Source organism: Canis lupus, chromosome 8 (genome assembly GCF_048164855.1).
Source record: "Canis lupus baileyi chromosome 8, mCanLup2.hap1, whole genome shotgun sequence".
Lineage (NCBI taxonomy): Eukaryota > Metazoa > Chordata > Mammalia > Carnivora > Canidae > Canis > Canis lupus.
The window spans coordinates 65,919,668-65,936,937 of record NC_132845.1 but is presented as its reverse complement, the minus strand read 5'-3'; the positions used below and the strand labels follow the sequence as shown (position 1 = coordinate 65,936,937).

General features: G+C 44.8%; 1 protein-coding gene across 2 annotated transcripts in view; it reads right to left on the bottom strand.

Moving 5' to 3' along the window:
• Positions 1-1,128: 1,128 nt before the first annotated feature.
• Positions 1,129-17,270, bottom strand: part of DAGLB (diacylglycerol lipase beta) — a 30,517-nt gene continuing 14,375 nt past the window's right edge. For both annotated transcript variants that reach the window (XM_072836952.1, XM_072836953.1), the window contains 8 exons: positions 16,936-17,019; positions 14,974-15,051; positions 11,942-12,022; positions 11,721-11,848; positions 3,576-3,644; positions 3,420-3,492; positions 2,060-2,310; positions 1,129-1,954 (listed from right to left, as the gene is read on the bottom strand). In XM_072836952.1, coding sequence (XP_072693053.1) covers positions 1,759-1,954; positions 2,060-2,310; positions 3,420-3,492; positions 3,576-3,644; positions 11,721-11,848; positions 11,942-12,022; positions 14,974-15,051; positions 16,936-17,019 — 960 coding nt within the window. In that variant the 3' untranslated portion in view covers positions 1,129-1,758. The remainder of the gene's footprint in view (positions 1,955-2,059; positions 2,311-3,419; positions 3,493-3,575; positions 3,645-11,720; positions 11,849-11,941; positions 12,023-14,973; positions 15,052-16,935; positions 17,020-17,270) is intronic.

Sequence of the window (17,270 nt, the reverse complement as noted above, 5' to 3'; positions counted from 1 at the left end):
GGGGTTATCCTCCGTCGTGTTCCAGCCTCGGGACCTGTTTTGTGGTTGCAATGCTTTCTCTGTTCCCACGCTGTAGCTGGGATTGCTACTCCTGGTCCCTTGTTTTTCTGTGCCCGGTAGACCCGGGCCCATGCTTAGAAGTTGTGAGGCTATGAAAGCAGACTGGGGGGGCACCTGGAGGTACAACTGGTTGAACGTCTGATTCAGTTTTGGCTCAGGTCATGATCTCTCAGGGTCTGAGAATTGACCCCTGCAATGGGCTCCCTACACTCAGTGTGCTCTGAAATTCTTTCTCCCCTCCTACCTCCTCCCCATGCTCACTCAATCTAAAATAAATCTTAAAGGGAAGGGATGCCTGGGTGGCTCAGCGGTTGAGCCTTCGGCTCAGGGCATGATCTTGGAGTCCTGGGATTGAGTCCCACATCAGGCTCCTTGCATGGAGCCTACTTCTCCCTCTGCGTCTCTGCCTCTCTCTGTGTCTCTCATGAATACATAAAAATAAAATCTTTAAAAAAATTAAAAAAATAAAGGGAAGGGGGCAGACTGGAAACCAGGCACCATAGGTGGTAGCAACAGGTGTCCAAAATCTCTTAGCTTTCTGCCACTAGGAACGTACAGGAATTGTGTTTAGACACAAAACCTGTGGCAGTTAAGACACCTAAGTAGAAGAAGCTGAGGAGTGTGTTGTTCCCCCCGCCCCCCACTGCACTGCTGTCTAGGGCTCTTCCCCCCCAGAACAAACCCAAGGGCCAAACTCCCAGCTTTCAAATAAGCAGCCTCACTTTCACTGGTTCCCTGCTGTGCACAGGGGAGAGGGGATCAGAATCCTAAACCAGGGTAGTTCTGGTTTTTCCTCCTCCACTTAGGATTTTATCTCTAGTCAACCAATTGTTCCTTCTCTTCTTTCCCCATCCGTGTGGGTTTATGCTTTTTAAAGAGATCTGTTTACTGTCATTTTCTAGCACTTTGGTGGGGTTAAATCAGATGCCTGTGTGATCTTCAACCTTTAGGCCAAAGCTCCAAAAAAGCCTAAGGCTTCATTTTTGTTCACAATGGACAAAACTTTTACAACAGGATTGCTGGTAAAACCTTCCTGGAAATATCCAATAGATAAATACATCACAGTAATGACACGTGTAAGTGCTTTATTCACTCCGAGTCCACTGGCTGATCTCCAAAAGCCAGAATATTTTGTGAAAATGAAACAGCTTGAAATTGAGACTGGAGTGCTTGGGGGCAGTGGTCCCATTCCTAGCCCAGCCTCGGAGCCAGCCCTTCAGGCCACCCAGGAGAAACCCATCTGTGCCCTGACAATGGAGTACTGAGTTGGTGCAGCCAGGAAAATCCAGTTTGCAAAATAAACTGCAGATCTGCATGCAGGTCTCCTCTAAACAATGGTAAGAACCTGTCAGCAAAAAGGTGGCCTAAGGGGTGGGAATCTACAGATCCATCCGGGTCTTAAACCTGGCCTTGGGTTCCCACCCTTTCCTGGGACAGTTCTCAGATCACCAAGGGAGTTGCCCTGAAGCTTCAGATTGAGTCCCATCATCTCAGTCCTCTCTCCTGATAACTGATCCTGCTAATACTTGGATCAAAGTCACTTCCCAAGTTATTCAGTGATTTAGAAAACCATCGAATTTAGTACCCACCAGATTCCTACCAATGGACATCCAAGGTACTGGCATCATGGAATCACTCTGATTTTGTCCATGTAAGAACAAAAGTGAGTCATCCCGGAGCAGGTGGCATTAGCCCCAGTTACACCACATCCACGTTCGAGCTGCCTCCGGCTGGACAGAGAACAAATGCAGCCCTGTCGGCTACCACGCTGTCCAAGGCCTTCATCAGGACGTCAGGCATGTGGTCTGTTAACATCTTTGGGCCGATGAGTATTTTGCTGAACTGTGATTCATGGGACCACCTCGCACAGTACTGAGCAGCAGCACGGCAAAACCTGAGAAGGACAAGAGGTGACCTGGCTAAGCCTCCCTTTAGGGCGCCACCGTGTGCCTCGTCTTCCACCTGCTTAGTGGCCTCTGCCCACACTGCCCACACTCACCTCCCCGAAGTGCCTTCTTCCTCCAGGTGGATGATCCTGCCGGGAGGGTAGAGGGGTGGGTACTTGGTGGGGGACTCCAAGGGGGAGTCGCTGGAGAAGCTGTATGTCGGGGACCCATGTGTTAGCAGGCTCTGCTCCCCCAGAAGCGGCTGTGTCAGGTCCCCCTGGGTGCCCCCATCCAGCTCCGTGGGAGAGTTATCAGGGCTTCCTCCGAACAGCTCATACCAACACCCGTGCAGCAGGATCTTGTACTGAAGGAGAGACCCAAGAAGGCAGTACGCTCGTTACACTGTGCGGCTGGCACTGTCAACACAGACCCTGGACCCAGAAACCTGTGCTTAGGGACCGTGATCCTCAGAGCTCAGACCAGTGGTCTCTTTAAATCCTGGGTTTTGGGGATCCCTGGGTGGCGCAGCGGTTTGGCGCCTGCCTTTGGCCCGGGGCGTGATCCTGGAGACCCGGGATCGAATCCCACGTCGGGCTCCCGGTGCATGGAGCCTGCTTCTCCCTCTGCCTGTGTCTCTGCCTCTCTCTCTCTCTATCATAATTAATTAATTAATTAAAAAATAAATAAATCCTGGGTCTTAGGAGTGTGGAGGTCAGTGGCCCGACCTCCTGTGTCTCTTGGCCAGTGAAGCCATATCAGACTTGAAGTAATATGTGAAAACCAAATCCTGCAGATTTTGAGGAAAAATCATTATCATTTTTCATTCTTTTCAGGTAGTTCTGCCAACCAGCTTGACTTTTCCTTAAAGAGATTTATTAATTTTTAAAACTCTGGATTGGGGGGGTAGTGGGTAAGGAGAAAGTTATTTTAAATTAAAATTTCTGAGTAGCATCAAAGAAATGCTAGAAAACAGGTTAAAAACTTCTCTATATCCCCTGCCTTGGATCACATCGCTAAGAATTTTTTAAATCTGCCCTTTTTAAAACTTCAACACATCATAGATATCTTTATTGGTAAACATAAACTTATGTCACCATTTCTAGTGACTAGAATAATCCACTGTATAAATTTGCTAGTGCTTCTTAAACTCTGGGAGCCTTTTTTTCTAAGCTTTGAGACCAAAAGCATCCAAATACTGCTGGTCACAAGACAGGGCTAAGAAAGCATGAGAAGGTAAATCACCTAACTAGGACAGGGATGGTTCTAGTCAGTATTCTGACTGTGACATCTCATGACTGAGCCGTTTGCTTTCTTCAGCATCGTTATAGGATGCCAAAGATCTGTACAGAAGGTAGAGCTTCAGGCAACAGCATCAAATGCTGTGGTCTAAGAGGCTCTGAATTTAGAAATATCCTCTCCTTGGCACATACAGCCGCAGACTCCTTAGATCCTCTCACAGGCACCCCAAGTTACCTTGGGCTTGTTACAGTGAGCAATCACTCGCAAGATTCTCTTCTTCAAATCTTCCAGGTTAGTCACACTTAACCTGTTTAGCAAAAGACCAGATTGAGGCTCAGAACTTGGCCTTTCAGCCACCCCAAACCCAGATGAAGCATCCAGTGGACTCACCTGGGAATGACATCCTTGCCTAGGACAAGTGACACGATGAAATTCTTAGAGTATTCATAAAGGGATTTGCTGAAATTTCAGAAAAATAAAAATTAGTGAGGTCTGAGGATTATACTGCCCATAAAGAACTCCACAAAGAGAAATCAGGTCACTCTGCCAAGGTCAGTGAGCTAAGTTTCAGAGAATAAAACTGTTCTCTACTCTTTAAAGGGGAAGAGAAATAAAATGGAGAGACTCCAACCAGAGCAACACATTTCCAGATTCTAGTAAAGCCACAACATCCATCAACCAGATCAAAATCAAGCCTATGCTTGTATCCTTTGACCCAGGAACCCCACTTGGAGGAATCTAACAAAGACGCTTTGGCAAAATGGTAAAGAGATGCAAAAGGCTATTCACTGCAGCTCTTATATAAGTTTGTCAGAGCACGCCACGGCTACCATGTATTATGATTACCATTTTCTAGGACGTACAGCCAGTAGTGCAGAGGAACATGGGAAGCAGCATAGTGAGTATACAAGAGAAATCCAGAATGTGGATTCTCCAGAACAAGTAATGTAGTTTCAGATACAGAGGGAACTGAAATGTCTTTTTTTTTTTTTTTAAGATTTATTTGAAAGAGCAAGAGCGCACGAGTGAGTCGGGCAGAGGGAGATGATTCCCCATTGGGCACAGAGCCCATGCAGGACTCCATCTTGGAATTCTGGGATCATGACCCAACCCAAAGGCAGATGCTTAACCGACTGAGCACCCAGGGGCCCCGGAACTGAAATATCTGTATGTTAAAGGAGAATTACATTATTTCCATGTCTGTGTGGATTCCCTGTACATAGGCTATTAAATCTGATTTAAAAACAATAACAAAAAAGTAGTTACAAGGCAAATCCACTATATCCTTGTTTGGAATTTAAAAAAATCAACTGTAAAACATTTAGGAGATAATTGGGAGAACATGACCAATTACTGGAATCAAATTTTCTCCAAGTGCTCTCTGCTTTAAGGACCCCCAGGGTATTTACAGATGAAATGGTAGGTCTCAGATTTGTTTCAAGGTACTCTAGCCACAGGGATGTGTGGGAAGTAGGGTGTGTACGTGAAGATTGGTTATGTTAACAAATTATGGAAGCTGATTAAATGGTGGCTTATACTACTTAATTTTGATTTTTAATTTTTGTATGAAAATTCCAATTCCATTTAACAGATCATTAGAAGCAGTGAAGAGAGAACCAGTGACCAAGTAAATAGATCTGAAGAACTATCTAGATTGTAGCACTAAAAGTAAAGATACAGAGGTAGGAGCAAGAGGTTGGAGATACCCAACAAGATCAAGTGGAGGGAGGTGCCACCCATCTGTTGGGAGGCCCTGAAAGAGTGTGAGAACACAGCAGAGGCACTCTGTAAACCTTCACAGACTGGAGAATCTACAACTTCGAAGTGAGATACACTGAAGATCATACACTCAGAATAAAGCAAATGTCCACATAACCTGGATGCATCTTACTGAGTAGAAGAAATGCAACACAATCCTGCACATTGTAGGATTCCATTTATATGGCATCAAAAAAGGCAAAACCATAGTGACAAAAAGATCCTTGTATACCCGGGGGTGCGTGGAGGGGACCGATAATGGTGATCCTATCAAACCCCAAAGGCAAAAGGATGATAAAACTGTCATTCATGAAATTAGTTTATAGAGTAAAAAAAAAGGCATCCGAAAATGAATTCTAACTAATAAACAGATTTAATGAGGCTGTTGGATACAAAATCTTGGCAAATTTCTCAGAAGACTGATCTATGACAACAAAAGATGTAGAAAATCATAAAACTCAACTGAAAGACACTAAAGACTCCCTGAAGTTTGAAATGTGATTTCATGTTCAAAGGTAGGAAAGCTCAATGTCCGTTACCTACAAAATAGAGGCAGTTGAAATAAAAATTCTAAGCTTTTAGTTCACGGAATTTACCAAACTGATTCTGAAGCTGACATGGAGATGTCAAGGGCCAAGGATAGCCAAGATGCTTTTTCAAAAGTAAAAGGATTTGCACTAGTGGATGCCCACACTTGATGTCAGCAGTAGGGTAGGGGTTATGATAATGTGCCATGTGCAGAGGAAATAAAACTGGTTCCCTGCCTCACACCACAAACAGAAACTCAGTGAAACAAAGAGACTGACAGAAAGCTGAAAGGCCAGACTAAAAGAGTAGAGGACACAAGGTCCAGATCCTTACGATACAAAAATCATAAACGGGAAGATAGACAAATTAGTGTTACGATTAAGAAGTGATGACCTGAAGACAGGACTCAAGGAAAAAAGCACACCAAGGACCAGGAGAGAGCATATTCATGACAGATAACTTGCAGCCACAAAAAACAGATTACAGAATATATGTGTTTACAAATCAATGAGAGGAAGAACCGACCCGACGGAAAAATGGCCAAAAAGAACATCACAAAAGTGGAAACTCAACAGCCAATAAAGACCTGAAAAGAGAACCAACTTGGTTAGCAATCATGGATATGTAAGTTAAATCACGATGAAACATCACTATGTGCCCATTGGACTGGGAAAGTTTTAAATCTGAGATTAACGGTTGGTGAGAATGTGGAATGAGGTGACCTCCCATCCGCTGCAGGCCAAAGGACAGTGGCAGAGCCCCTTTGTAGAGCAAGGGGCATTCACATGCAGAGGCGGGGCATGCGCACACGCACACTCCGTGATCCAGTAACACCCCCCCACCCTCGGTCTACACCCAGAGAGGGTCCAAACAACCAATGACCATCACCAGCAAAACAAACCTTTGTGATGGATATAGGACGAAACAGAACCAGAACTGACAGGATCACATCTTACAGGCAGCAAACATAATGTGGAACAAAAAAGAGAAGTCACAGGGTAAATTAAGTACAATTCTAATTGGATAAATTTCAAAAAAATAAGGGCACCTCAGTGGCTCAGTCGGTAAAACACCTGCCTTGGGTTCAGGTCATGATCTCAAAATCCTGGGATGGAGCTCCTGATCAGTGGGGAGCCTGCTTCTCCCTCCACCTCTGCCCCTCCCCCTGCTTGTGCGCTCTCTGTCAAATAAAATCTTAAAAATAATACATTTCAAAAAAATTAAATTTCAAAACCATACAAATCCAAACTATTATGTGTCTATAGGTGGTAAAGCTACTTTTCAAGCAAAAGTATTTTCACACAGCTCACTTTCCTGAAGTAGACAGCAAAACCACCTGCCATATGTGTACAACCAGTTCTGACAAATCCATGTAGCTGTTTAACTACCACCACCATTAAGATAAAGAGCATTTCCATCACCCCCAAAAGCTCCCTGTATCCCTTGGCAATCAGTCCCACCTCCAACCCCAGGCAACCACAGCAAAATGCATACAACCTGTATGGACATTTACTTATTGTTCTCAAAAATATGTTTTTGGTTTTTTTTTAAGATTTTATTTATTTATGAGAGACATAATGAGAGGCAGAGGCACAGGCAGAGGAAGAAGCAAGCTCCCCACAAGGAGCTTGATGTGGGACTTGATCCCAGATCCCAGGATCATGCTGTGCCAAAGGCAGATGCTCACCAGATGAGCCACCCAGGTGTCCCTCAAAAATGTTTTATGTTAATGTTTCACAACTTACAAATTGTTATTTTAAAAAATTACTCGTGTCTTTTTATATGTACAAGTATATATATTTTAATCTAAAAAGAACTTGGGGCACCCGGATGGCTCAGTCGGTGAAGCATCTACTTGGGCTCTGGTCATGCTCCTGGGGCCCTGGGATTGAGCCCCACGTTGGGCTCCCTGCTCAGTGAGGAGTCTGTTTTTCCCTCTCTCTCTGCTCCTTGTGCTCTTGCACTCTCTCTCAAATAATAAAATAAAAAAAAATAAAAGAAAAATCTTAAAAAAAGAACTAAAAATTTAAAAGGTACATCAATATTTATATATGTGACAATTACTTGTAATAATAGAAAAAATGAATGTAAATATCCCACAGTGGTAGGATAAAAATGGTATAACCAGATGATAGAATACTAATGAGTTCTATAAAAAACATGTTCTCAAACAATATAAGTATATAGTGTATATAGAATATCATGTTAATTTGTAAAATACACACACAGAGATGGAAGTAAACAAACCTAAATAGTTATAATGGTGAGTTCTGGGTAGATCTTTGATCTTTCCACTTTTTTATATTTTCTGAAATTTCTATGATGGATATGAATTTTTTTCCTCCCTTTTTTCCATCTTATTCTTAATTTTTTAAAAAGATTTTATTTATTTATTTGAGCACAAACAGGAAGTAGGGGGGAAGGGGAGCAGAGGGAGAAGCCGACTCAAGGCTGAGGAGAGAGCCCAATGCAGGGCTTGATCCCAGGATCCTAGGATCATGACCTGAGCCGAAGTCAGATGCTTAACCGACGGAGTCACCTAGGCGCCCTTCTTTTTTAATTGTAGCACAAATTTCTTTTATAATCAGGGCAAAAGATTATATAGGATTAAGTATGTTAAGAAAAGAAAAATGTACTTTTCACACTTAAAAAATAATCAGTAAACAAATCCAGTAAAGTTGTAGGATACAGAATCAATACAGACATAACTTGAGAGTCTTGCAGGTTCAGTTAGAGACTGCTGAAGTAAAGCAAATATTGCAATACTGTAAAATGAACTGTTTGTTTTCCCAGTGCATGTAAGGTATGTTTACACTACACTGCAGTCCATTAAGCATGCAATAACATGTCTAAAAAACCAATGTACGTACTTTAAAAAATATTTTATTGCTAAAAAATGCCAACCACTGTTGGGGGTTTTCAGGAAGTCATCATTGATTGCAGATCAGCTTAACAAAATATAAAATCATGAAAAAAATCTGAAATATTGCAAGAACTATTAAATGTGACACAGACAAAAAAAATGAGCAAATGCTGTTGGAAAAATGGCTCCAATAGACTTGCTTTTAAGGCAAGGTTGCCAAAATCTTTAATTTATTAAAAAAAAATTTAAAAAACAGTATCTGCAAAGTACAAAACAAGGTATGCCTATGTACAGAAATCTGTTCTTTTTTATAAAGTAATAATGAACTATCAGAAAAATAAAGCAATCCCACCTACAATTGTAGTGAAAAAAAAAATATGAAGTGAGAAATTCAACCAAGGAGGTGGAGACGTGTACCCCACAAGTAGTAAGACACTGATGAAAGAAACTGAAGACACAAATAGAAAGATGTTCTGTGCTCCTGGACTGGAAGAATCAATACTGTTAAAATGTCCACACTACCCAGAGAAACCTAGAGTCAGTGCAATCCCTATCAAAATTCCAATGGCATTTTTCAAGAAACAGATCAATTGATCCTAAAATTTATGTGGAACCACAAAAAAACCCTAAGCAGCCAAAGCCATCTTGAGAAGGAAGAACCAGGCTGGAGGCCTCATGTTCCTTGAGTTCAGACTGTTACAAAGCCACAGTAATCACAACCGTATGGTACTGGCACAAAACAGATACAGATCCCAGAGGTACTTTACAACAAAAGAGCCAAAAATATACTGATGGGGAAAGAACAGTGTCTTCAATTAACGGTGATGGGAAAACTGAAGCCACTTGCAAAAGAATGAAACTGGACCCCATCTCACATCTCTCTCACACACACACACACACACACACACACACACACACACACAATTAACTCATAATGGATTAAAGACTTGAATATAAGACCTAAAACCGATTATAGAAAAGCTTTGTCAGATTTTTGAACATGATATTTACATTATTCTTTAGCAGACTCTTTCTGTAAATAACCATGCATAAATTACTTTCTGCGTTGTTTTCTTAGAAACTGTCTGGATATCTTTTCATTAATTTAAAATTAAGTGAACTTAATATATAGAGAAAATTTGAGTGTTAAAGATAGCTTGTTTTAGGACAGATTTTTAAAAAATGAGTATTCCACATGTCCTTTATAAGAAAATTAAAAAAAAAAAAAAAGAAAAGAAAATTTTTTTATTTTCTTTTTAAGGGACATGCCAGTTCTAGGGATTCTCAGTTGAGAAGCTTGGTTTTTATAGCATTGCCATCTTAGAGATTCTTACAGGAAGAGATTGTATTAGATATTATATTTATTTCATTTAAGACACTTTTGAAAATTAATTTTCTGAGTAAGATATTCTCATTTGCATTTGTCTTTTAAAAGCCAATAAAATATCTTTCAATTAAAAAAAAAAAAAAAAAAGACCTAAAACCATAAAACAACTCGAAGAAAACAGGCAATAAACTACTTGACATGTGTCCTGGTGATAATTTTTTTTGATCTGACACTAAAAGCAAAGGCAAAAAAAGCCAAAATAAAAAAGGACTGCATCCAACGGAAAAGCTTCTGCACAGCAAAGGGAACCTCCAACAAAATGAACAGGCAACCTAAGGAATGGGAGAAAACATGGGCAAATCTCATCTCTGAAAAGGGTTGATACCCAAAATATATTAAGAATTCACACAACCCAACAGCAAAAAAGACAGTAAGATTAAAAAAAATGGGCAGAGGATATTAATAGAGATTCCCAAAAAGAGACATGCATATGACCCACAGTTACACAGAAAGGTGCTCAGCATCACTACTTATCAGGAAATGCAAATCAAAACCACAATGAGGGATCCCTGGGTGGCGCAGCGGTTTGGCGCCTGCCTTTGGCCTGGGGCACGATCCTGGAGACCCGGGATCGAATCCCACATCAGGCTCCCGGTGCATGGAGCCTGCTTCTCCCTCTGCCTGTGTCTCTGCCTCTCTCTCTCTCTCTGTGACTATCATAAATAAATAAAAATTAAAAAAAAACAACAACAAAAAAACACAATGAGATCCCACCTCACATCTATCAGAATGGCTAGTATCAAAAACAAAAACAAAGCCCCCAAACAGGGCAGCCTGGGTGGCTCAGCAGTTTAGCGCCGCCTTCAGCACAGGGTATGATCCTGGAGACCCGGGATTGAGTCCCACATCAGGCTCTCTGCATGGAGCCTGCTTCTTCCTCTGCCTGTGTCTCTGCCTCTCTCTCTCTCCCTGTCTCTCATGAATAAACAAATAAATAAATCTTACAAAAAAAAAAAAGCCCCCCCCAAACCAAGAAACCCCAGGTGTTGGTGAAGAGATGGAGAGCAGGGAACCCATGTGCATTAATGGTGGGAATGTAAACTGGCATAGTTGCTGTGGAAAACACTATGGCAGTTCCTCAGAGAACTGAAAAAGCTACCGTTATCATCTAACAATTGCATTTTTGGGTATGTATCCAAAAAAAAGAAAATACTAACTCAAAGAGATGTCCACATCCCAGGTGCACTGAAGCATTATTTGCAAGAGCCAAGACATGGAAACCACAACATGAGTGTCCATCAGCACATGAATGGACAAAACAGTGTGCGTGCATATGCATACACAGTGGCCAGAAAACAGAATGAAAACAGAATAGAGTAAAAGGAAATCCTGCCATTTGCAACAACATGAATGGACCCGAAGGCATTATGCTATGTGAGATAAGCGAGGCAGACTCATTTATCTTTACAAATACTGTATGATCTCCCGTTCATGTAAATCTAAAAAAAACCCCAAACTAAAAACCAAGCTCAAAGATCTAGAACACATGGGTTTGTGGAGTAGGTGAGGGGAGCCAAAGGGTACAAACTCCCAGTCATAAATAAGTCATGGAGACTGACGGGCGTAGAGTACGCAGCACGGGGACTCAAGTTAATGATACTGCACTGCGTGTCGGAAAGCCGCTGAGAGAACAAATCTTACAGGTTCTTACCACAAGCAAAAAAATTCTGTAACTATGTTAACGTGGTAAGTGTTAACATGACTTCCTGTCATGTTATCATTTCACAACATATACAAATACCAAGTCATTACCGCTGCGCTCCTGATACGAAAGCAATGCTACAGGTCAGGTGCATCTCCATTTAAAAAACAAACCCTTAGTGCTGTCTCATTTAGGCAGCAGAGCTCCGCTCACATAGACCTATGAAAGGCTGATATTCAGTCTTCAACTGAACAGGGCCTGAAACAAACTGGTGCCAAGGAAGAGAAAGCAGAATGAAATCACAAAGAAAAGCCCAGTGTGGAGCACCATGGCCCAGGCTTGACGCAGAGCAAGTACCTCAGTAGCCCCCTGGGTGGGGAGAAGGCATAACACCGGACCTGCGGGTATGAGTTCCGGAGCATGATGGCCAACACGGCTGCGGCGCCCGCCCCCAGGCTGTGCCCCACCACCACGAGCTGATACTCCTACAGGACAGAAGCAGAACATGGCAGGGTTACAAATTTTTTAAAAAAAGCAAACCGTGGACGACAACAATTAAAGAAAAATTAAAATCTCACGGGAGCGATGCTGAATGCTTGGCTCAAAATCCCATCGTTGACGAGGCGCTGGTAAACATATCTGGCAGCTTGAGAAATCCCCTAAAAACGCAGACAAGAGAAGGTGGCTATTGGTCATCAGAAGAGACAGGCTCCATCATGACATGGCAGGATTACTGTGTGCACACTTATTTGTGAGGAGCATGAGGGGGAATCAGCGGCCGCAGCTGCCGCCCACCGCCGTGTTCCTGGAACCTGATGCAGGGCTGGCAAAGAGTGGATGCTCTATGAATATTTCCATAAACTAAGGATGGGGCGACATCGACAACACCTTTACACGTCAACAGATCTTTCTATGGCTTTTCAGTAGCTACGTGGCATTTTGCTGCATGCATTTAGCACGGTTTAGTTCAGCAAAGTCCCAATGACTTAGATTTAGATTATAAAAGACTGATCTTGTAATGTGATATTAAAACATAAAAGTTCCGAACTGACGATAATTGATTAAGCATCTGGTTTCTGCAGAGGCAAAACTGAGACCACTGGAAGCCGAGTCCTAGGGGCGGTCAGGTTTTAATATCAAAAAATAAAATTTAAGACCTCCTAACAAGTATAGCTGTCCTAAGAAACAGATTTCTTGAAAACAAAGCAGTTTCAATGGAGAGAGCACCATGCAGACTGACAAGATGGGCCTGTCTTCTCACAGGACCAAGGGGGAGAAATCCTGCATTGAGATGGGAGACTTGGCACTGCCTGGAACGTTCCTGCCAATTCCCAAGTGGGTCATTACTGAGTTCTGTGGGAGAAGACTGAATCTGGCCGCATACAAGAGAAGCTAAAAAGAGATTTGCAGGGTTTAGCATCTGTGAACAGCACTTTCCCTGCCTTCCCTGTGGCCAGCAGGGCAGTCACCTCCCACATGCGTCAGGGACCAGTGTCCATGTGTCCAGTTCAGGTCAGGTATAGCCAAATGTGACCTGGACACAATGGCCATGGCTGCAGGCCCTGGTGTGTGTCGCACACACATGAAGGTCAAGATTGCGTTCAGCTGCGTAGCCTTAAACTCTGGCTATTTTGGCCAGTATCAGACAAAACTTGTACATGCAAAGCCAGAAGCAGGGAGCAAGAGTTCACGCCCTCAGGCATCACACTGCTGCCTTCCTGGCCCGAGGGAGGAGCTGTTCCTGGCAGGAACGGGACCTAGAGCGCACAGGGTGGATGCACAAAGGCTCGACCAGAGGGCAGATTCTAAGAACAGAGCCGCGGCCCAGCCCACTGAAACCTGACCGGTATTTTGTGGTTGGCTAGTTGATGTGTCTCTGTAAAAAGTTTAACATTTTTCTGTGTTTTTCTTCACATGTGCCCAGTAGTTAAACCGGACTTTTCTGTGACTTGAGGCACAAAAAGACACCTAAGGGTTAGAGGGGAAAATTCACATTCCCAGGACCATCATGCTTCTAACTGGTGGCAGAAGAGCCTCCAGTCTGGCTCCACATTGCAAACCGTCCAGGCAGGACACTGTCGCTCCATCAGCTACACTCTGGTTTTGACATGTATTTTATAAAGATTAAACATTTTACTTACAAAACATGATTACAATGATAGCAATGCATGTTTTGGGTCAAAAACACTCAGAGTATATAAAAACAGCACAGACCTGCTGCCCTGCACCTCAACATCCCTCTCCCCAGAAGGAGCTGCTGTAACCCCTGGGACCAAATCATTCCCTCAAATGTGTCAACACTCTGCTCTAAGCTGATCCATCATCTCGGAAACGCGAACCCAAACCACAGTGAGATACTGCCTCACACCTACTAGGATGGCTAGAAGAATCAAAAACCAGAAGGTACGTGTCCTTGAGCATGTGGAGAACATGCACCTTGTGCCCTGCTGGGAGGATGTCACATGGGGTAGCTCTGCAGGAAAATAGCTCGTGGTTCCTCAAAAAGTTAAACACAGCAGATACACAAGACCCAGCAATCCCACCTCCTCGGAGATTCCCTAAAGAACCAATAGGAGGAACTCAAACGGTAGTCTGTCCATCCCTGCTCCCAGCAACAGCGCTGACAGCAGTCCATTAGTGAACAAATGGATAAACCAAAGGTCATCTGTGCACAGTGGGATGTCAGCCAGACCAGGAAGGGGACTCTGACATGTGCTACGGCCTGGACTGAACTTGGGGACACTATGCTCAATGAAAGGACAAACAATTGCCTGATTCCACTTTTGTGAGTTCCCTAGAGCAAGCACATTGGGGTGTGGGCAGGGGGCACTAGAATGGAGGTGACCAGGGGCTGCGGGAGTGGAGGGAAAAGCTATTCCTTAATGGAGAAGGAGTTCATGTCCGGGATGATGAAAAAATTCTGAGTACAGATGGTGGTAACAGACACACAGCATTCTGAACTATCTGCCACCACTGAATGCATACTTACAAATGGTTACAATGATAAATATCATGTTACATAATTAAAAACCTTTTAAAACACAATTCTGCTCTAGGAAGGCTATTTCTGTCCCTTGAGGAGGAGCCTCCCCCACCCAACCAACACAGTAATAATGAAACGAGAACTTGTGTTGTGACATGGGCAGAGGAAACCTGCCAGACGACAGGGCAGTGCTGTGGGTGGCTGCCCCTCTGGGGGGCACAGGGCGGGAGGGCCTTGTGTGCTGGATGCTGCCCTGTACCTTGCTGAGAGGAGGTCACATGGTGTAGCTCTCTTTACCACATGGTGAAGCTTCTCTTCACAATATATTACTCCCATCAAGGGAAGAAGAGCATTCAACTGGGGTTCATAACTGTGTGGCCTCTGGCCGTCCCTTGATGGCTCTGAATCTGCTCCTTCCTCTTAAAAAACAAAAGCAGCCTCGAGAGGTTGCCATGAGAATTTCTACTAAAAGAACAAAAAGCCCTTACTTTGAACAGCACTTGGCACATGGTAGCTATCTATTGTAGGGTTAGCATTCACAGGAGAGATTCAGAGTTGGAAAAATCCTGACCCTTTTGAGCTTCTCCTTAATGGAACATTCCTGAACACACACCCCAGGGCTTGTACCTTGTGTGCCGAACAGTCTTGCACCCCACATTCTAAGCTGAGGGTCTCACTCTCCGCTGACAGGTCCGTGAGGATGTCCTACAAAGAGTACAAGGGAAGAGGCTGTTGGGATGGACTGTGCGTGGAGGTTGGGGGCAGGTCCCTCTGAAGGATGGCAGAGAGGGCCAGCATTCTGGGTCACACTGCTGAGGGAGGGAAACCCAGGTGGCCAGGAAGCTCCTGAGGGACCCAGAGTGTGTGTGTGGGGGGGGGAACGACACGTGGCTAAGACACACTTTCTGCCTTCCCTCACTGCACACCTCTTCTAAGTACCCACGAAGGAGAGAGCCCTGTACCTAGGTTTTGAACAAAGCATGGTTCCTGTCCTCAAGGGGCTACCAACAGATCACTGAAACCTAAGGGAGGGTAAGAGATGCATCAGAGGGGGTATGTGTGCTGTAGGACGGGGGTGGCGGGTGGGGAGCTTCCTGGAGGAGGTGGCAGACTAAGCAGAGACTAAAGGAAAAACTTGCTCTCAGGAAACAGAAAGAGGTGGGCAATGCTCACCTAAGGGGCTGGCAGGACTCAAGGCAGAGCATCTGAGCAAAGAAGCTGGCAATGGCCAGGCACATGGGTGCTAAGAGGGGCTGAGGGCAGAGCCCAAGAGGCGGGTGTATCCCCAGGACCCAGTACAGTTAACCTGCTGGGGGCGGGACTCCATAGCTAGACCCTGCAAAGCTCAAGGGGCCTTTGGGGCATTGGAGAACCACTGGCAAGCTGAGTGCAGGGTAGGAACTGGCAAGGCAGGCTGGGGTCAGGTCACAAAGCACCAACAGTGCTGTGATAAGACATATGAATTTTCTATTAAAAAGTAATGAGGGTGGGGTGCCTGGGCAGCTCAGTTGGTTAAGGGTCTGCCTTAGGCTTAGGTCCTGGATCCCAGGGTCCTGGCATTGAGCCCCCACATCAGGCTTCTGCTCAGCGGGGAGTCTGCTTCTCGCTCTCCCTCTGCCCCTCCTCCATCTCACATGCTCTTTCTCTTAAATCCTTAAAAAAAAAAATGTAATGGGGGGCAAGGGAAGTTTCTAAGAAGCAGTGGTAACATCTGAAACATGTTCTAGAAAAAGTTCTCTGTGGACAGTATGAGGACTGACTGGGGAAGACCAGAGATAGGGACCAAGATAGAAAACTGCTTCCCTGGCCCAGGAAGGGGAGCAGGGCCACAATCAGAGCCGTAGCACCTCGAATTAGAGACAAGCAGAGAGACCTGAGGAGGAAGCCAGGAGACAAAGTGAGGACAACTCCACTGTTCCTTCAGGGGCCAACTGGGGGATGCTGCAGAATTACTAGAAACAGGACCTGGAGAAGGTGAGGCGTCCTGCTTTCTAGGTGCGGGGTCCTGGCTGCCACCCCGAGCTGCAAGCCCTCCGCTACAGCGGGTGAGGGCTCACACTGTGGTGTCTCAGTATGCTTTCCGGGTCAGCAAGGAAGTGAGAACCAGGAAATGAGACTGAAGAAGGGCCAAAAACAAACCAGACAGCATGACACAAAATCAGAGAGAAGCAGCCACCCAGTAGCTCCATGGGGCAGAGAAGCGGGGAGAGGCAGGCCTGAAGGCAGCTTGCTGGCTCTGGACGGACACATGGCTGGTCCCGAGGCCCCTGCAGGGAGAGCCAGGAGGGGAGGGGCAAGGGGAGCAGCTCAGGGGAGTCTAGTGGGAGCCTCTGGAGGAGCTCCTCGAGTGGGGAACCTAACCCTGATGGTTGTTTCTGGCATTTCTCACTTAAAAGGAAATGACTATTCATTTTTTTTCCAAAGGGAGAATTTCACAAGACTGGGCGGCTTCTGCATTTTCTACAACGGTGTTTTCTGCTGCTCTAACTGATGTGTCCTCTATCCTCATTTCCTATGGGCCTCCTGGCACCTGCAGCTCACTGTTCACCCCACCCCTTGTCCCCAGCCCCCGAGCATCAGGCTCCTTACCTGGAGAGACATGGTACCTCTCACAGCTACCACAACAGATTCTTTCCTATGGTCCAGGGCCACTAAGAAGGGGAGCTCATAGACCTGAAGGTGAGGGAAAGAAGCGTGAGGCCTTGACAGGGAGAGCGTGCAGCTATGGGGCCGTGTTAGGCCGGTCTGCCATCACTAACAGCTTGGCAACAGTTCTTCAACAGAAGGAGGGCTACATAACAACACAGGATGGTATCCCTATGAAGACTTCTGGCTCCAGCTAGTGTTAAGCCCACGTGGGGCCTAGAAGCCCCCCTGGAATAGTATGCAAATCGCGTGTGTGCCTGTGCATGCGTGTGTGTCTA